The 21,543-nt window shown below is 39.1% G+C and overlaps 1 protein-coding gene across 5 annotated transcripts in view; it reads left to right on the plus strand.

Moving 5' to 3' along the window:
- Positions 1–21,543, plus strand: part of STAG1 (STAG1 cohesin complex component) — a 362,716-nt gene that overhangs the window by 285,165 nt on the left and 56,008 nt on the right. For all 5 annotated transcript variants that reach the window (XM_062214276.1, XM_062214273.1, XM_062214286.1 and 2 more), the window contains 6 exons: positions 682–785; positions 15,129–15,221; positions 15,336–15,425; positions 15,579–15,782; positions 16,702–16,772; positions 19,722–19,809. In XM_062214276.1, the coding sequence (XP_062070260.1) occupies positions 682–785; positions 15,129–15,221; positions 15,336–15,425; positions 15,579–15,782; positions 16,702–16,772; positions 19,722–19,809 (650 nt within the window). The remainder of the gene's footprint in view (positions 1–681; positions 786–15,128; positions 15,222–15,335; positions 15,426–15,578; positions 15,783–16,701; positions 16,773–19,721; positions 19,810–21,543) is intronic.

Genomic DNA, 21,543 nt, shown 5'->3' on the forward strand with positions numbered 1-21,543 from the left:
TAGGCCGGCACCGCGGCTCAATAGGCTAATCCTCCGCCTTGCGGCGCTGGCACACCAGGTTCTATTCCCGGTCAGGGCACCGATCCTGTCCCGGTTGCCCCTCTTCCAGGCCAGCTCTCTGCTGTGGCCTGGGAGTACAGTGGAGGATGGCCCAAGTGCTTGGGCCCTGCACCCCATGGGAGACCAGGAGAAGCACCTGGCTCCTGCCATCGGATCAGTGCGGTGCACCAGCCACAGTGCGCCTACCGCGGCGGCCATTGGAGGGTGAACCAACGGCAAAAAGGAAATCCTTTCTCTCTATCTCTCTCTCTCACTGTCCACTCTGCCTTTCAAAAAAAATAAAATAATTAATTTAAAAAATTTAAAAAAGAAAAGCCTTATTATAAGTTCTGAAATGATATAGAAGGAAATACAGTAAAATGTTTGCATTGCCTAGCCAGAATAACATTGAAAGAAACCAGAGTTTATTATCTTTTTCTTTAATTTATGTACCTCTTGTTTTATTTATGACAGCAAATACATATTCTTTTAAAAAGGAAAAAGATTACTATGTAGAGAACTTAACTTTAACCCTAATATAATCAGTAATGATGTTTGGAGTTTTTTATAAGTGTGTTCATTTTTAATATATGCTTTTTATAAAACTGTCTACTCATATTCGTGTATTTTGTCTTGCCTTAGCGATGTCGGACCGACAAGAGAGTGCTCTTATAGAGCTAATGGTTTGTACAATTCGTCAAGCTGCTGAGGCACATCCTCCAGTGGGAAGGGGTACCGGCAAGAGAGTAAGTTACATTAGTAACAAATCTGCAAAAAAGGCTTTTAGTGTAATGAAATGTCCTAAGTATTTATACATTTTACTGATATTTGTATCTCTAAAAACATTTCCAAATGAAATGTATTATGGAGATTCATCTTTATATCCTGTCTACTATGCTTGAGTTCCAATAAGTAGATTCTTTTCCGCATGTTCTCATTGTACCTATACCTGTTTCTATTCTGGTATTTAACTAGTACTTAAAAATTTTTGTATTTATATCTATTAAAAGTCTTTAGAGGTAAAAGGCAAACCATATAATTTACAAACTGCTAGTTAATCTTTAAATTGGTGGTGTTTTGCATATATCTTAATTTCCTTTTCTGTGATATGAACTAATAACACAGGTATTATTTGTATTAAAGATGAGTTGAAATAAAGATGTCAAGACTAATGGTTGTGTTAGTATGAAGAGGTAGATAGTCCTTGTCTACTGAAAAAAAGTGTAAGACTGGGAAGTTTGGACCCCTGCCACCTACCATGGCAGAGCCAAATAGAGCTCCTGGCTTCATCCTACCCAGACCCCAGGTATTGTGGCCATTTGTGGAGTGAATCAGCAGATGAAAGGTATCTCTGTCTCTCAGTCACTCTGCCTTTCTAATATATAAATAAATCATTAAATTCAACATATTCCTGGGGTTTTTTGTTTTATTTGTTTTTTAAAAAGCTGAAAAATGTTGGCCGGCACCGTGGCTTAACAGGCTAATCCTCTGCCTTGTGGCACCAGCACACCGGGTTCTAGTCCCGGTCGGGGCGCCAGATTCTATCCCGGTTGCCCCTCTTCCAGGCCAGCTGTCTGCTGTGGCCCGGGAAGGCAGTGGAGGATGGCCCAAGTGCTTGGGCCCTGCACCCGCATGGGAGACCAGGAGAAGCACCTGGCTCCTGGCTTCGGATCAGCGAGATGCGCCAGCCGCAGCGGCCATTGGAGGGTGAACCAACGGCAAAAAAGGAAGACCTTTCTCTCTGTCTCTCTCTCTCACTATCCACTCTGCCTGTCAAAAAAAAAAAAAAAGCTGAAAAATGTAGTCAAGAACATCTACATCAAGACTCTGGGAATTCACCAAATGTAAACCTTTTCAGAAGTATTTTTTCCTAAGAAACTGATAGAGGTTCACATAGAAGCAGGAATCTAGCCAGTGCCGTGGCTTAACAGGCTAATCCTATGCCTTGCGGTGCCGGCACACCGGGTTCTAGTCCCGGTTGGGGCGCCAGATTCTATCCTGGTTGCCCCTCTTCCAGGCCAGCTCTCTGCTATGGCCCGGGAAGGCAGTGGAGGATGGCCCAAGTCCTTGGGCCCTGCACCTGCATGGGAGACCAGGAGAAGCACCTGGCTCCTGGCTTTGGATCAGCGTGATGCGCCTACCGCGGCGGCCATTGGAGGGTGATCCAACGACACTGTCCCCTCTGCCTGCCATAAAAAAAAAAAAAAAAAGAATCTGTGACCCTCTTGCCTGTGTTTGCAATATGCACACATCAGTTTGGTTGATGAGTTTGGTTGACATTGACTACAAAACCCAGTAGCTTTGCTGTTAGAATATAGTTCATATGGATAAGTTCTAAATGCCCACAGATTTAACTGGAAGCTGCAGACTTGGTGGAAATACTGAAATCTCAAAAGTTTTGATAATCTGAGATTGTATTCCATCTTGGTCAGAGTAAGTGGTGACAAGCCCAAAATGTGACTGAAATGTCCTAGAAATGAGAGTCGTGAAATGGTTAGAGTAGCTCTTCACATATCCCTGGCTGACTGAGAAACATTTGAGAACCCAACAATAAAGTAAGTTAGGTCCCTTGAAAGACCAGGTTGAATTATGATGCCTCCAGCTTTGTTTTTATTATAAAGGATTGCTTTAGCTATTCTCGGTCTCCTGTTTCTCCATATGAATTTCAGCATCGTTTTTTCTAGGTCTTTGAAGAATGACTTTGGTATTTTGATTGGTATTGCATTAAACTTGTAAATTGCTTTTGGGAGAATGGACATTTTGATGATATTGATTCTTCCAATCCATAAGCATGGCAGGTTTTTCCATTTTTTTGTGTTGTCTTGTATTTCTTTCTTTAGTGTTTTGTAATTTTCATCATAGAGGTCTTTGACATCCTTGCTTAAATTTATTCCAAGATACTTTATTGTTTTTGTGGCTATCGTGAATGAGATTGATCTTAGAAGTTCTTCTTCGGCCCTGGCATTATCTGTGTATGAAGGCTGTTGATTTCTGAGCATTGACTTTGTATCCTGCTACTTTACCAAGCTCTTCTATGAGTTCCAATAGTCTCTTATAGGAATTTATTGGGTCACCTATATATAGTATCATGTCATCTGCAAATAGGGATAGTTTAACTTCCTCCTTTCCCATTTGTATCCCTTTAATTTCTTTTTCTTGCCTGATGGCCCTGGCTAACACTTCTAGGACTATATTGAATAGCAGTGGTGAGAGTGGGCATCCCTGTCTAGTGCCAATTTTCAATGGAAATGCCTCCAACTTTTCCCCATTCAATATGATGCTGGCCATTAGTTTATCATAGACTGTCTTAATTGTGTTGAGGAATGTTCCTTCTAACCCCAATTTGCTTAGGGTTTTCATCATGAAAGGGTGTTGTATTTTGTCAAATGCTTTCTCTGCATCTATTGAGATAATCATATGATTTTTGTTTCTCAATTTGTTAATGTGATGTATTACATTGATTGACTTTCGAACATTGAACCATCCCTGCATACCAGGGATAAATCCCACTTGGTCCGGGTGAATGATCTTTCTGATGTGCAGTTGGATTCGGTTTGCCAGAACTTTGTTGAGTATTTTTGCATCTGTGTTTATCAGGGAGATAGGTCTTTAGTTTTCTTTCTCTGTTGTGTCTTTTCTGGGCTTAGGAATTAAGGTGATATTGGCTTCATAGAAATAATTTGGGAGGATTCCCTCCCTTTCTGTTGTTTTGAATAATTTGAGAAGAACTGGGGCTAGTTGTTTTTTAAATGTCTGGTAAAATCAGCGGTGAAGCCATCCAGTCCTGGGCTCTTCTTTTTCGGTAGTGTGTTTATTACTGATTCAATTTTTGCCATGGTTATGGGTCTGTTTAGATTTTCTATATCTTCACGGCTCAGTTTAGGAAGGTTGTATGTGTCCAGGAATCTATCCATTTCTTCCAGGTTCCCCAATTTGTTAGCATACATCTCTTTGTAGTGGTTTCTGATGATTCTTTTTATTTCTGTTGTGTCTGTTGTTACATTTCCATTACTATCTTTGATTTTACAGATTTGGGTCTTCTCCTTTTTTTGGTTAGTTGGGCCAATGGTGTGTCAATTTTGTTTATTTTTTCAAAGAACCAGCTCCTGGTTTTGTTGATCTTTTATATTGTTTTTTTGGTTTCAATTCTGTTTATTTCTTCTCTTATCTTTAGTATTTCTTTCCTCCTGCTGGGTTTGGGCTTGACTTCAAGACATACCACAGGGCAGTTATAATCAAAACAGCCTGGTACTGGTACAAAAAAACAGATGGATAGACCAATGGAACAGAATAGAAATACCGGGGATCAATCCAAACATCTATAACCAACTCATATTCAACAAAGGACCTAAAACCAACCCCTGGAACAAGGACAGCCTCTTCAACAAATGGTGCTGGGAAAACTGAATGTCCACATGTTGAAGTATGAAGCAAGACCCCTACCTTACACCTTATACAAAAATCCACTCAACGTGGATCAAAGAACTAGAGATGCGCCACGACACCATGAAACTAATTGAGAGCATAGGGGAAACCCTCCAAGATATTGGAATAGGCAAAGAATTCCTGGAGAAGACCCCAGAGGCACGGGTAATCAAAGATAAAATAAACAAATGGGATTACCTCAAATTGAAAAGTTCTTCTTTACAGCAAAGGAAACAGGAGAGTGAAGAGGCAACCAACAGAATGGGAGACGTTATTCGCAAACTACACAACAGATAAAGGATTAACAACTAGAATCTATAAAATGATCAAGAAACACCACACAATCGAAACAAACAACCCAATAAAAAGATGGACCAAGGACCTTAACAGACATTTTTCAAAAGCAGAAATCCAAATGGCCAACAAACACATGAAAAAATGCTCAGGATCCCTAGCCATGAGGGAAATGCAGATCCAAACCACAATGATGTTTCACCTCACTCCGGTTAGATTGGCTTACATACAGAAATCAACCAACAACAGATGCTGGAGAGGATGTGGGGGAAAAGGGACACTAATCCACTGTTGGTGAGAATGCAAACTGGTAAAGCCACTATGGAAGACAGTTTGGAGAGTCCTCAGAAACCTAAATGTAGCACTACCACAGGACCCAGCCATCCCACTCCTTGGAATTTACCCAAACGGAATTAAAGGGGAGAAAAAAAAGAGCCATTTGCACCTCAATATTTGTTGCAGCTCAATTCACAGTAGCTAAGACATGGAAGCAACCTAAATGTCCATCAACGGATGACTGGATAAAGAAACTGTGGGATATATACTCTATGGTACACTATACAGCAGTAAAAAACAGTGAAATCCAGGCATTTACAACAAAATGGAGGAAGCTGGAAAACATCATGCTGGGTGAAATAAGCCAGTCCAAAAGGGACAAATATCAATGTTCTCCCTGATCGATGGCAACTAAACGAGCATCTAAAATGATACCCATTGAAGTGAAATGGACACTATGAGAGACAATGACATGATCAGCCCTTGTCTAGACTGTTGAGGAGCTACTTACTATTTTATTCCTTTTAGTATTTTGTGGTTGTGGTTGTTGTTGCTCTGTTTGTTCTACTTAATACCACTGGTTGAACTCTGTAATCAATACAAAATCATTTTTAGGTGTTTAAAATTAACAGAAAAGTGATCTCTGTTAAACATAGGAGTGGGAATAAGAGAGGGAGGAGATATATAGGTCAGCACAGGCTCACTCAGACTTACCTCCAATGGTGGAACTAGAAATGTGCCAGGGGATTTCAACTCAATCTTATCAAGGAGGCATGTACCAATGCCAGCATACTTGGTAAAGTGATAAGTATAAGTACACAACCGATCAAAAAGATAGGGTAAGTGTCGAAGAGATTTTGCAAATAAGACCAGTGTAAGCAAATAATAAAGGATAGAATTAAAAGGGAGAGAATGATCCTGCGGGGGAAGCAGGACGCACAGCAGACTCATAGAATGGCAAACGCCCAAAACAGCACTCAACCCTTGGGGCATTCAGATCTGGCTAAAAGGCCCATGAGAGTCTCACAGGCATGGAAAGCCACAACATGGTGGCAAAAACAATCTAAATGAAAGATCCTGGTGAACAAGACCCCAGCGGAAGAAACAGGCCATCAAGGAGGGAGGTGCCTTTCTCTGAAGGGAGGAAGGAACCTCCACTGTGATATGGCCTTGACTAAACAAGTTCAGAGTTGGTGAACTGAAGGGGCTTCCATAGCCTAGACAGCTCATGGCAAGAGCCTCAGGTGATTGCTGACGTCATAAATAAGAGTGCCAATTGTTAAATCAACAATGGGAGTCACTGGGTACAGGCTCCCCACATAGGATTTCTGTCCTTAATGTGTATTACTATGAAACTTAAAAACAACACTACTAGTCGAGCAATACCCTATACCTGGTGTGGTTGTGTGAGTGCAGTCTGTTGAAATCCTTGCTTAGTATATACTAAGTTGATCTTCTGTATATGAAGGCAGTTGAAAGTGAAACTCAATGAAGGACGGGATGGGAGAAGGGAATAGGAGAGGGGAGGGAGGGAGGTGGGGGGAAGCCACAATAATACAAAAGTTGCACTTTGTAAATTCATATTTATTAAATAATAAAATACACACACACACACACACACATATATATATATAAAGACCAGGTTGAATAGGTTCTTAAACCCACAACAGATGGTTTCTCAACCAGGAGAAGCCTTACTGATAAGAAGAATTTGAGCACATTCTATCCCCAAATCATGTCTGACATTTAATTTGTTCAGACACAGTGGAGACTGTTAGGAAGGCAGGCTCAAAACAAAAATAAGAATAAGAAATAGCAGAAGCCACACACCAGGGAGAAAACAAAGCACACATGTTAAATTACAGATTCCTTTTTTTAAAAAATTAAGCTTATAAAAATATGTAAAACATCTATTTTGCTATTCTGTGAAAGTATCTAATTTTTAAGAAAACTTAAAATCGTGTAAAGAAACAATAGTTTGTGACCATACGCAGGGAGAAAAATGTACTTAGCTTTACATTAAATCTAGATAATGATTTAGCAGACTTTAGAGCCCTTTTACAAACATGTTCAAGGTAGTAGAGAAAAATATGTTCAGTGAATTATAGAAAAACATGGAAATAAGAAATAGAACTCTAATTAATTTAAAACAGAAGGAGAAATCTAGAGTTGGAAAGTCCATCCAGAAATTTTTAAATTTGTCCAGCGCCGCAGCTCACTAGGCTAATCCTCCACCTGCGGCGCCTGCACCCGGGTTCTAGTCCCAAGTAATCCAAAGGGCCCAGTACACCCCCAATAAAATAAACACTAAAGGTAAAACCTAGCCACAGCGTGGTCACCCTGGTGAAAGGTAAAGACAAAGAAATCTTGAAGGCAATGCGAGATAAACAAGAACTTGTGTTTAGGACAATGGCAGTTGAAATTATAAATCGACTTCTTATCAGAAATTGTGGAGTCGAGAAGACAGCAGCATGGACATATTCCCTGCAAGTCTGCAAAATAATAACCAAGAATATTAAGTCCAGCAAATTACCTTTCAAAACTGAAAGTGTAAGAAAGCGATACCTTGGAAAAGATCAAGAGAATGTGTTGCTAGAAGACCTGTCATACAAGAAATATCAAAAGAAGTCCTTAGGGACATAAGGAATATCACCATATGGTAGCTCTAATCCACAGAAAGGAATGAAGAAAATTAGAATTGATAGATGCGTGGGTGGATATACAGAGCTGTGTATATATGGTTTTGTCTTCAATTTCCTTAAAGGGACACGATAATTTAAAATCCATAATTATAGCTCTGTAATGCTGAGATTATAGATATATTTTGTAATAATAGCACAAAGGCCAGTGCTGCGGCTCACTAGGCTAATCCTTCACCTGCAGCACCAGCATACCGGATTCTGTCCCGGTTGCCCCTCTTCCAGTCCAGCTCTCTGCTGTGGCCCGGGAGTGCAGTGGAGGATGGCCCAAGTGCTTGGGCCCTGCACCCACATGGGAGACCAGGAGAAGCACCTGGCTCCTGGCTTCAAATCAGCACGGTGCGCTGGCCATGACAGCCATTTGGGGGGTGAACCAACGGAAGGAGGACATTTCTCTGTCTCTCTCTCTCACTGTTCTCTGTGCCTGTCAAAAAATAAATAAATAAATAAAAATAATAGCACAAAGGACAGGGGAAGGATTTGGAACTAAATTGGAGCAAAATTGTTATATTTTGCTGTAATTAACTCAGTGATAACCTGAAGTCATTTGTAAATTAAAAAATGCATAGTAATCTCCAGTCACTCATACTTGAAAAAAATATGAAGAGGAATTATAATGGTAAAATGTTCAAAGAATCTAAGTAAATGCAATAAAGAACATGAACAAAAAAAACATGGGACATACAGATTATCAAATTGAAAATGACAAATGCAGTTGCATTAAGAATTGTTGAGGGGCTGGCGCTGTGGCTCACTTGGTTAATCCTCCGCCTGTGGTGCCAGCATCCCATATGGGCACCAGTTCTAGTCCTCGCTTCTCTTCCAGTCCAGCTCTCTGCTGTGGCCCAGGAAGGCAGTGGAAGATGGCCCAAGTCCCTGGCGCCTGCACCCATGTGGGAGACCAGGAGGAAGCACCTGGCTCCTGGCTTCGGATCAGCGTAGATCGGGCTGTAGCTGCCATTTAGGGGGTGAACCAACGGAATGAAGACCTCTTTCTCTCTGTCTATAACTGTGAAATAAATTTTTTTTGAAAAATTGTTGAATATGAATAAATACTGCAATCAATAGAGAGAAACTGTCAGACTGGTGGTCCAGCTGTAGACTGCAAAAAGATATGCTCCAGATTTAAAGACTATATGTTGAAAATAAAAGTCACACAAAGATAACTCTCCTCAATGAGTACTCTAAGAGAACTAGAGAGATTAATATTAGACACATATACTCTTCCTCCATTGACGAATTGTTTCTTTGAAAGGCATTCCATTATGGGATATTGGCATCACAAGTGGCAGCTTAACCACCTCACCAGCTTAACTCTTTCAGTTGAGAAACAATTTTTCCTTCTAATTTTTCTTAGCATTTATTTCATGACACTTGTATTTTCCATCAAGAATCTTCTGTAACCTGAAAGTTCTAAAAGCTTGGGCATATCAGGTTATAGAGTTTTGACAAGAGTGCTTTTTTGTATTTCATAGTCCATCATGTCGGAAGGGCACCTCATATTTAATTTTCTTTTATTAGAGATATTAAGATTTCATGGTAGTTGAATAGTTTATGAGGCAAGTATTTTTTGATAAAAGCGTAACTGGTAATTAATGAAAGGGGTATGATAGAATATTACTATTTTGTCATCATAATAAAATAATCTAAATAAAAATTTTCAATGAAAACTTGATGAGAAATTAATAATGGGTAGATTAATCTGAGGTCATCTGAACCCTCTGATTAAATTTAGTATAGTAGTTAAGAGTGCTGCTGTGGGCTGGCGCCACGGCTGAATAGGCTAATCCTATGCCTGCGGCTCTGGCACACCAGGTTCTAGTCCCTGTCGGGGCGCCGGATTCTGTCCCAGTTGCCCCTCTTCCAGTCCAGCTCTCTGCTGTGGCCCGGGAGTGCAGTGGAGGATGGCCCAAGTCCTTGGGCCCTGCACCCACGTAGGAGACCAGAAGCACCTGGCTCCTGGCTTTGGATCAGTGCGGTGCGCCGGCCACAGCGGCCATTGGAGGGTGAACCAACGATAAAGGAAGACCTTTCTCTCTGTCTCTCTCTCTCACTGTCCACTCTGCCTGTCAAAAAAAAAAAAAAGAATGCTGCTGTGGACACCTGGATCCCATTATCAGAGTGCTTGTGTTTGAGTCCTGCCTCTTCCTGCTAATGCTCACCCAGGAAGGCAGCAGCTGATGGTTCAAGTAGTTGTGTCCCTGTCATTCCACACAGGAGACCAGGATTGAGTTCCAAACTACTGGCTTTGGCCTGTCCCAGCCCTACAGGTTGTACACATTTGGGGAGTGAACAAGCAGATGGAAAGTCTCGGTGTCTGTCTGTCTCTCTCTCTCTCTCCCCCCACATTTGAAATAAATACATATTTAAGAAATAAACAGGACTGGGGCCGGCACCGTGGTTCACTTGGTTAATCCTCTGCTTGTGGCGCCGGCATCCCATATGGGCACCAGGTTCTAGTCCCAGTTGCTCCTCTTCCAGTCCAGCTCTCTACTGTGCCTGGAAGTGCAGTGGAGGATGGCCCAATTGCTTGGGCCATGCACCTGCATGGGAGACCAGGAAAAAGCACCTGGCTCCTGGCTTCGGATCAGTGCAGTGTAGTGCAGCGTGCCGGCCGTAGCGGCCATTTTGGGGGTGAACCAACGGAAGGAAGATCTTTCTCTCTGTCTCTCTCTCTCACTGTCTAACTCTGCCTGTCAAATTTTTTAAAAAAGAAAAAAAAGAAATAAACAGGACTTCCCAAAAAGTTTACCACAACTGAAAATGAAACTATCGCCTTTGAAGTACTCCTGGAAGGATGGTAGAATCTGAGTATAATCAAGCTTCTAGAGGTAATCACCAGTTTTCCAGAAAACAAAAAGGTAGAAGAAAATGTTAGAATGAGCCAACAGAGATTTACTTAGCCAAATTCAGAATATAGAAAAGGAGTAACTTTTAGAAACTGAAATTTTAGGGGCCAGCACTGTGGTGTAGTGAGTAAAGCCACTGTCTGTAGCAACGGCATCCTGTGTGAGTGCTGGTGCAAGTCCCTGATGCTCCACTTCTGATCCAGCTCCCTAATAGTGCGCCTGGGAAAGCAGCAAATGATAGCCCAAATCCTTGGGCCCCTCTACCCACATGAGAAACCTGCGTGAAACTCTTAGTCCCTGGCTTCAGCCTGGCCCAGCCCTGGTCATTATGGCCAAGTGGAGAGTGAACCAGCAGGTGAAGATCTCTGTCTCTCTTTTCTCCCTCTCTATCTCCCTCTCCCTGTCTGTAATTCTGACTTTCAGATAAAGTAGAAGAAATCTTAAAAAAAAAAAAAAAAAAACTAAAGTTTTAGGGAAATACCAGTCGAATATACTTGCTAGAATCCTTATTTGAACAAACTGAAAAGACAACTTTTATGGAAACTGTGAATTTCATATAAAATATGAAGAAAATATTATTTAATTTTGTTGGACATGGTAAGTTTTACTGTTTTTTAAGGTCTCATCTCTTAGCATCTTATGCTTAAAATCTTGAAGGTGAAATAATTCATATACAAGGATTTAACTTAAAATGCTATAGAAAAGAAACTTTAGGAAAATTGATGAAATAGGAATGACAGTATCATTGATTATTACTTTGCTTTTGAGTCTTTTTGAAGTTTTGATAGTAAATGCTTTTACTTATTTATATATTTTACTTATTTATGTATCTCCACTTGCACTAATAATAGCCCTTTCAGGCTAATTTATTGGCCTTGTCATTTTTAAAGCTTTTTATTGGAGAACAAGTTACCCCCTGTTTACTTTTCACCTTTATTGCTTGTGTAATTGTCTATTGTCATGCAAGAAATTACTCCAAAATTTAGGGGCTTAAAACAACAAGCCTCCATTAACTTATACAGTTACTATGAGTAAAAATTCAGAACAGAAATGCCTTAAACTGTTCTTTTGGCTTAGAGTATCTCATAAGATTTTAGTCAAGCTGTTAACCAGAGCTTAAGCTTCTGAAGGTTTGACTTAGACTGCATGATCTACTTAACCAGTGGTTCACTCACATAACTGGCAAGTTACCGCTGTTTTTGTGCTGTCTTAGAGCTCCCTGGACATTTTCATGGGACTATTTGAGTATTTTCATGACATGACTGTTGACCTTTCCTGGAATGAATGATCCAGTAGAATCTAAGGCAGGCAGTGGTATATCTCGTATGTCCTAAAAAATTACACAATATCCTGTTGGTTACATAAGTCACCTTTATTCATTGTGGGAAGAGATCCTGCAAGGTAATGAATACCAGGAAGTACAGGGATAATTGAGGGTCTGGATTCCATGCTGCCTGAGCACGAGAATCAGCTAAAGAGAGTGCTGTGTGAAGATCAAGTCCTAGGCACTTTTAGTAGACATAGATAAGGAAAGATAAATTATACATATATATTTAAATCATAGAGTCATATGGACTTTTATATTTCAGATTTTTCCCAGCAGGAACTTTACCTCTTTGATTTTATTATAAAGTTCATTTATTTACTTGAAAGTCAGAGTTATAGTGACAGAGAGGTGAGACAGAGATCTTCCATGTGCTGGTTCACTCCCCAAATGGACACAGCTGCTGGATCTGAATCCGTCAGGAGCCAGCAGCTGCTTCTGGGTCTCCCACGTGGGTACAGGGGCCCAAATACTTGGCACATTCTCTGCTGCTTTCCCAGGCACATTAGCAGAGAGCTGGAACGGAAGTGGAGCATCCAAGAGTAGCACCAGCACCCATATGAGATGTCAGCACTGCAGATGCTGCATCATTATGCCAACCCCCTCTTTGATTTAAAAAAAAAAAAATTATTCTTTTGGAATAGGTAAAAATTTTCATAGTTTGAAAAGTCAAGACCATGTAGAAAGAAAGGTACATTCAGGGTAGGCATTTGGCCTAGAAAATAAGACACTAGTTGGGGCACCTGAATGCCATATTGGAGCACCTGGGTTCCAGTGTAGACTCCACTCCCAATCCCAACTTCTTGCTAATAAACCCCCTGAGAGGCAGAAGGTGATGGCTCAAGTGATTGGATCACTGGCACCCACATTAGAGAGATGGATTGAGTTCCTAACTCCTGGCTTCAGCCTGGCCCTCCAGCCATTGCAGGTATTTGAAAAGAAAACCAAAAGCTGGAAGCACATTTTCTCTCTGGTCTCATTTCTCCTTGCTTTTCAAATAAATACATAATTTTTGATATGTTTAGAGGAATTTTATTAATTGTTTCCCTTATATACCCCCTTCCTGACAGTAACCATTTTTATTTATTTATGATTCATCCTTGTAGTAAATGCATACATATCCAGATATGTGTTTTCTTATCCTTCACCCCCCCACACTCCTAATCTTTTTTTTTTTTTTTTTTTTGACAGGCAGAGTGGATAGTGAGAGAGAGACAGAAAGAAAGGTCTTCCTTTTTGCCGTTGGTTCACCCTCCAATGGCCACTGCAGCCGGCGCATCGCGCTGATCCAAAGCCAGGAGCCAGGTGCTTCTCCTGGTCTCCCATGCAGGTGCAGGGCCCAAGGACTTGGGCCATCCTCCACTGCCTTCCCGGGCCATAGCAGAGAGCTGGCCTGGAAGAGGGGCAACCAGGATAGAACCCGGTGCCCCAACCGGGACTAGAACCCGGTGTGCTGGTGCCACAAGGCGGAGGATTAGCCTGTTAAGCCACGGCGCCGGCCCCTACTCCTAATCTTTTATGAAAGATACCATACTTTACATACTTTTCCTTTCTTGCTTTCACAGTATATTCTGGATACTGCTCGATTTTTATTTTTATATCAATGTAATGAATAATATTATAGCCATAAGAAAGTTAAGGTGTTCATAATTGTGAAATTTAAAAATACTGGAACCAGTAAAAATAATTTTTATAGAGTTTTAATCTCACTGTGTTGTGATCTCATCTATGATAAATATGTACATCTTTTAAATTAACTCTTTTGTATTACTGTTAAATAATATGTAATGAATAATCTTGTGCATATGTGATTTTATACTTACATCAGGTCTGCTAGTGGAATACATTGCTAGAATGGGATTATTGGGCCAAAAGAAGATATGTATACAATTTTGTTAGATATGGACAATTTCACCCTTTATAGATGTCATGCTGTTATTGCTATTCCATCAGAAGTATTGTGAGGACCTGATGAATTCATGTATATATATATAGAGTGTCCAACATAATGATTATTTAGTTAAAAATGTCTGTTTCCCTAAAATCAGTGTCCTTACATCACATGAATTTTTTATTTCAAATATGCCGAATACATTCCATTTACATGTAGTCAGTTAATTGCTTTTTTAAAAAATATTTATTTATTTATTTGAAAGTCAGAGTTACACAGAGAGGAGAGGCAGAGAGAGAGAGAAAGAAAGGTCTTCCATCCGATGGTTCACTCCCCAATTGGCCGCAATGGCCGGAGCTGCGCCATTCTGAAACTAGGAGCCAGGAGCTTCCTCCTGGTCTCCCACGTGGATGCAGGGACCCAAGGACTTGACCCTTCTTCTACTGCTTTCCCAGGCCATAGCAGAGAGCTGGATCTGAAGTAGAGCAGCTGGATCTTGAACTGGCGCCCATATGGGATGCCAAGGCGTTAACCCACTGTGCCACAGCACCGGCCCCCAGTTAATTGCTTTAAGCAGAACTAAGCACTATGGTTTTGCTCTTGTTTTCCCAAGTAATTATTTTATATGTTTGAAAGACTGAGCAACAATCAGATAAGAGACACTGTTATTTTTTATGCATGTATGTACTTAACTAGTAACAATTTATAATTGGCACTTATAATGTGGCAGTTTATGTTGGAATGTTTATTTTCTGTAAAACTCTTTACCTTTATTATTGGAAATCTCTTCAAGATAACAAAATGCAGAGTATATTGGAGGAAATGATTAACTTAAAGTGAGCCCTCATTTTAATGATTCATATTTGAAATCACCTATGGCTGGATACAGGATGAAGTGATAAGCATTATCAGCTTAAATGTGAACAATGACTGCTAACAGGTTAATGAGCTTAGTTATGAGGAGAGAAATGAGTCTAGAGATGAATTTATTTATATGTTAAAAATAAATGAGAATTAGTTAACTTCTGTTGCTGTTTTACTTCAAAAATTATATATGTATTCATCATAGGAGAGGTCTCAACACAGTGAAGTTAAAACTCTAGAAAAATTGTTTTCATTAATTACAGTATTTTTATATTCATAATTATACTGTTTTAGGTTTATATTTTTACTTAATGTAAACAAGTAGTTATTTCAGTTGATTCATTTATGTTTCTAATAACAATATCAGTTACATTGTCTGCCAGCACTTCATTATTCATTTTAACATTTAAAATTTATAAATTAAAACATGACATTATTATTCTTTTTCCATTGTAATTTACTTCTAGGTGCTAACTGCCAAAGAAAGGAAAACTCAAATTGATGATCGAAACAAATTGACTGAACATTTTATTATCACACTTCCTATGTTACTGTCAAAGGTACAGTTTCATGCTGTTTTATTTTAACATGCTGTTTTATGATAACATGCTGCTGTTTGCTCTCACTGTCCTACTAAAGTAGTTAACCGCTTTTTTTCTTGGCTTGTCTCCTAGTATTCTGCAGATGCAGAGAAGGTAGCAAACTTGCTACAAATTCCACAGTATTTTGATCTAGAAATTTATAGCACAGGTAGAATGGAAAAGGTAAGACAATATGAAAATAAAATTGTGCAATTAGTAGTTTAATTTAACTGGTTTATTTTAATTTTCATTTAATCATTTTGGTTTCGTATCTGAAAGATGCTAACTTGTATTTATAATCTAAGTATCACAGTTTTTCTTTTTTTTTCTCCTCAGCATCTAGATGCTTTATTAAAACAGATTAAGTTTGTTGTGGAGAAACACGTAGAATCAGATGTTCTAGAAGCTTGCAGCAAAACATATAGCATCTTATGCAGTGAAGAATATACCATCCAGAACAGAGTTGACATAGCTCGAAGCCAGCTGATTGATGAGTTCGTAGATCGATTCAATCATTCTGTGGAAGATCTATTGCAAGAGGTCTGTTTTAAAATTGATGTGTAAAAAAAAAAAAAAAAAATTGATGTGTAAATACAGTAATTTTAGCTTATAGTTATTCAAGATAACTGAATGTATAAATTGTTTTCATTTTAATGTAATGGAATTCTATCTCTTTCACAACTTAGCAACATTATTGTAATTGTATATCCTAAAAGCCTTGGTTATACTTTATTTTAAAAATCTGTTTGATAAAAGCTAGGTTTTTTTCTCATTTGAGAAAAGTCTGGTTTTCATTATTTCATTTCCTATTCTTGGACCCTAATTTGCATTTTAATATTACCAAGTTATTGCTATGTGCTGATGAGCAGAACATAAAAATTAAGTGGGCTTATAAGAAATGTCTTCTTACCAACAGTAGTATGCCCAAAATAACAGCTATATCCCAACTTTTCTTCCTCTTTTCCCAGTCTGTATAAAGCAGTCTGAAAGCCCTGTAGTCCTTTATGTTCTCACAGGGTATAGGTCTTTTTAGTCCATGTAAACAATTTTTACAAGACCTTTTTGTTGCTATGGGAACTTCTCATTTTTTTTCAACTGTTGTTTAAAGCTACAGAAGTAACTGGCAATCAGTAAAATCTTTCAAGTAATCTAAATCTTTCAAAGTCTGTGTCCTTTAACTCAGCAATTTCAGTTTCAGGAATTTATCCTATAGTATTCATCAAAAAAGTACATGAATTCTTGTCTATCATAGTATTTAAAATATGAGAAATAGCTATCTCTGTGTTGGGATTACGGGTGTTTCAGGATTTCTTGGTATGTGTTTGCTTATTTATACTTTTCTTGTTATCTACAGTGAATACTATCTATATAATAAATTTTCATTTTTACAGTAAACATTAATGTGCTTTAATGTGAATATTAGTTGAAGTCATCATAATGAGGTTATGTTTATTTGTAGGGAGAAGAAGCTGATGATGATGATATTTACAATGTTCTTTCTACGTTAAAACGGTTAACTTCTTTTCACAAGTACGTCATTTATTTAAAGTAGATTTCGTGAATGACAAACTAGTCCACCTGTACAAAATGACTGTCTTTAACATTCATATAACAAAGGGAAATGGTGTTCTTTTTCTTCGCTCAGATTTTCTCCAGATGATTTATATTTTTTTATTTTGATTTGTGTAAGATTATCATCAATGATGATTTATCATTTAATGTGATGACTTTACACTGTACAAATTTAAGTCAATATTTTAAAAATTATATGCTCATTTTAGAGATGCAACTTTGAATTGATAGCTTTTAGAAAAATTGACAAATAACAAGTAAGATAGGAGTAAGTGGGATGATGTTGGTCAAAAGACACCAAATTTTAGTTAGGGAGAGTCAGTTCATTGAACAGTATGGTAGCCATAGTTAATAACAATGCATTGTATTAAAAATCACTAACAGTAAATTTGAAGTGTTCTCACCACACACAAAAAAAATGAGAAAATTTATGTTCATGAGCTAGATCTAGCCATTCCACAATGTATGTGTATTTCTGTCAGGAAAGGAGAGACAGAGTATGAAGCCACAACCAGACCAGGTTTATTTAGAATAAAGCCTGGGAGGGGCTCACTCTCAGGAGAACACTTGGCCCAGAGTTGCCAGCAAACACAGCAGAGAGAGAGAGCACCTTCCCTTATAGACCAGTGTTTTATAACAAACAAAGTGGCAGGAAGGGTCTGGGGAGTCATGAGCTGCTGTGACAGAGTGAGAGCTTGGGATAGTTCTGAAGTTCCTGTGAGATTACAGTGTGACCTGTGAGGGATCGCGCCTGGGGCTGGTCTCTGAGTTGCTGAGTTGGGTGGAGTGGAGGAAGCTCAGGGTGATAGCTAGATTCTTCAGATTGTGCTGTGTCCAGCAGTCCAGGCAGGGCAGGGCTGGTCTTGGAAGGGCAGGGTTGATCTTGGCAGGGCAGGGCTATAGTAGAGCAGAGAAATATGGGCCTGCTTGCTGTTTTGTAGGTGAGAGGTCAACATGGATCTAAGACATTTTGTCCTTGCTCCATCGATTTCAAAACAACATGTCGTATATGATAAATATATATAATTTTTATTTGTCAAATAAGTGAATGTAAAAGAATAAGATTTTAGGAAAAGCCATGAAAGTTGTTCCTGTGAGGCCTTTTACTAAATTATTCTTGTCTCATTGTTTGGTAATGTGTTCTTAATTGTGTTGACAGAATAGTTGGATTTGAATAAGAAAGATTCAGATCAGTGACTGGTGTTTTTTCAAATTATAATTTTGAATTCTGTGAAGACAATAAACTCCTAGTTGATTTTTTAAAAATTTATTTGAGAGCCAGAGAGAGACACAGACAAAAGAGTGAGATAGAGCACATCATGTGCACACACTTACACAAAAGAAAGTGCTCGCTCCCATCCCCTGGCCCACTCCTCAGAAGCCTGCAATGGTCCTGATTCAGGGCCCTGAACAACAAGTTCAGTCCAGGTATCCCACGTAATGTGTGTGGCAGGAACCCAATCACTGCTCCCTAGAGTTTGTATTAGCAGAAAGTTCAAGTCTGGAGTTGCAAGTCAGACCCAGGCACTCCAGCCTGGGCATCTCAACCAGCATCTTAATTGCTTGATCAAACTCTTTAAGAAATTTTTGTCACTTGAAATTAAAAGTTGACAGCCAATATTTAAAAGGCCTATTTTTTTTTTTTTTTAATTTGACAGAATTAGAAAGTGAGAGGGAAAGAGAGAGAAAGGTCTTCTTCCGTTGGTTCACCCCCCAAATGGCCACTATGGCCAGAGCTATGCTGATCCGAAGCCAGGAGCCAGGTGCTTCCTCCTGGTCTTCCATGCAGGTGCAGGGCCCCAAGCACTTGGGCCATCCTCCACTGCCCTCCCAGGCCACAGCAGAGAGCTGACTGGAAGAGGAGCAACCAGGACTAGAACTCGGCACCCATATGGGATGCCAGTACTGCAGGTGGAGGATTAACCAAGTGAGTCACAGTGCCAGCACAAAAGGCCTATTTTTAGTAGTAGAGTTCATGAGAATTTAAAATGTCATCATTAACTCATTCTGAAGCCCTCTGCTGGGGCCACCAATGTGGCACAGCTGGTTAAGCCAACATCTGTGATCCGGCATCCCATATGGGTGCCAGTTCCTGTGTTTCTTTTCCCCTAGTTTTGTCTTTATTTCCATTTCATGAATACCAATCTGCCTCAGAACAATCACGTGGTTGTAATTTTAAGTTGTCAGTTAATTTGTTTTATTTTTAAAGATTTACTTATTTACTTGAAAGTCAGAGTTACACAAAGAGAGAAGGAGAGACAGAGAGGCAGAGAGAGAGAGAGAGAGAGAGAGAGAGAGAGAGAGAAAGGTCTTCTATCCACTGGTTCACTCCCCAGTTGGCTGCAAAGGCCAAGGCTGTGCTAATCTGAATCCAGGAGCCAGGAGTTTTCTTCCAGGTCTCCCATGTGGGTGCAGGGACCCAAGGACTTGGGCCATCTTCTACTGCTCTCCCAGGCCATAGCAAAGAGCTGGATGGGAAGTGGAGCAGCCGGGACTTGAACTGGTACCCATATGGGATGCTGGCACTGCAGGCAGCGGCTTTACCTGCTGTGCCACGGTGCCAGCCCCAAGATAATTGGTTTAAAATGTATTTAGTGTAACCTATGCTAGAAAGAAGGGCTTACCCATCTGTCCAATATTATTTTAACATTACCTTGTGGTAGAAATCTTTGGTAAAATGTGTGAAGTTTTATTGGTGTTTATTTTTTTCATGAATTCCTAGTCCCAGCCTACTTAAGAAAGTTTATGGAAAATCTCTCTCTCTTTTTCTCAAACACATACACACATACCCCTTTGTGGACTTTTTTCATTTCTACAAGAAAATGATTTTATCTTCTTACTGAAACTCATCTCAAATTTTAATTTCTTTCCACTCTAGAAAAGTTAATGCATTTTTGTTTATTTTAGTGCTCATGATCTCACAAAATGGGATCTGTTTGGTAATTGCTACAGATTATTGAAGACTGGAATTGAACATGGAGCAATGCCAGAACAGGTAGGAGTTTACTGATATTTCTTCTGTGTCATTTTAGAAAGTTAAGCTTCACTGAAATCATATAATTAGCAAGAAATCCTTTTATAGAATGTGGTTGATAATTCTTTACTTCAGCTACCTCTTTTCAGAATTATTGCCATAATGATTGAATATTACTGATAGGTGTGGATATCTTCAAGTGTGTGAGAGCAGGAAAGAACTGAGAGCTTCAGCTATAATGTGTCTTACAAACTTAAGGTAAACACTATTGCCTTTACAAGAAAAATGCCACCAATTACTGTCATAACAATTTCAGAACTTTTGATTAATTCATAATGTAATGGGAGTTTTTCTTTTCTTTTTCATGATTGTATTGTCACTTTTCTGGGTATTGATGATATTAAACTTTAGATGTGGCTTAGTCTGTAGTAAACTTGATAAATAAGCTTGGGTGGCTTTTGCAGATTTCAGAACTTTTTGGATTCATGCACAAGTTGGATAGAAAGAGCAAGAATTCAACAAATTATCTAGTCTAAAAGTGACTTGAATAATTAGTCAACTTAATTGTGCATAAAAAGGGAAAGAGTTATTTTGTCCACTGCAAATACTCATGTAGACAAAAATACCTACTTCATACTTAGGTGTAGGTGATGTTTAGGGGTTTATCATTCTTTTCAATGTGATAATATGGAATGCTTAGGTTATACTTTACCCTAAAGTAACATGAATTTCAAAAGAGAATAAAGTGAAAATTTCATATTAAAAGTTTATTACAGAAATGTTGCTTTATTTTTGCTATAATTAATTCTTTTGAATCATCTAACTTTATTCATTTTTCTTGATTCTCCACTTAAATAGAACAGTCATGGGCCCAGTTTTGTGGCATAGCTCATAAAGCCACTGCCTATGACACCAGCATCCTATCTGGGCATCAGTTCCAGACCCAGCTGCCCTGCTTGTGATCCCAGCTTCCTGCTAATGCTCCTGGGAAAGCAGCGGAAGATGGCTCAGTGTTTGGGCCCCTGTACCCACGTAGGAGACTCAGAAGAAGCTCCTGGCTCCTGGCTTTGGCCTGGGCCAAACCCATGTGGGTGCAGGGGCACAAGCATTTATCTTTCTTGCTTTTCCAAGCACATTAGTAGGGAACTAAATCGAAAGTTGAGCAGCTGGGACTCGAACCAGCACCTGTAAGAGATGCCAGTGTCGCAGGTGGCAATTTAATTCACTATGCCACAATGCTGGCCCCAAACAGTCGCTGTTAAAACATATGTGTCTGATTATGTTTATTATTCTTTTTAGAGTTTGTGGAAAGTGGTTGAATATTGATCTTGTTGTTTTTCTTCACTTATCATGATACTTGAACTTCCCATCTGCCCTTTATCTCAAACTTTCATTAGCCCAAATATAATTTACTCATAATCTCAAGTCATGCTTCACATTTGAAAGGAAATGAGAGAATTGAGATAGTTCTTTTTTTGTTTTGTTTTCCACATTTTCTTCTGGGAAAGTATAAGAGTTGTACAACTGTGTTTTATCTGGGGATTATAGCTGTGTCTAAATTTATGTTTTAATTCACTTATACTATAATTGTCTTAACATTGATGTATGGTGTTCATGGCATTGTCTTCTGTTATTTTGGTTTTCTATTACTGTTGCTGCATATGTTATTTTCTTTGTGTTAATTTTTATTTGCTGAATAGGAAATCATATTTATGTGACATTTGCTTTAACATTTTTTTAGTTCTTAGTCTCCTA

The sequence above is a fragment of the Lepus europaeus genome, chromosome 2 (assembly GCF_033115175.1).
Source record: "Lepus europaeus isolate LE1 chromosome 2, mLepTim1.pri, whole genome shotgun sequence".
Lineage (NCBI taxonomy): Eukaryota > Metazoa > Chordata > Mammalia > Lagomorpha > Leporidae > Lepus > Lepus europaeus.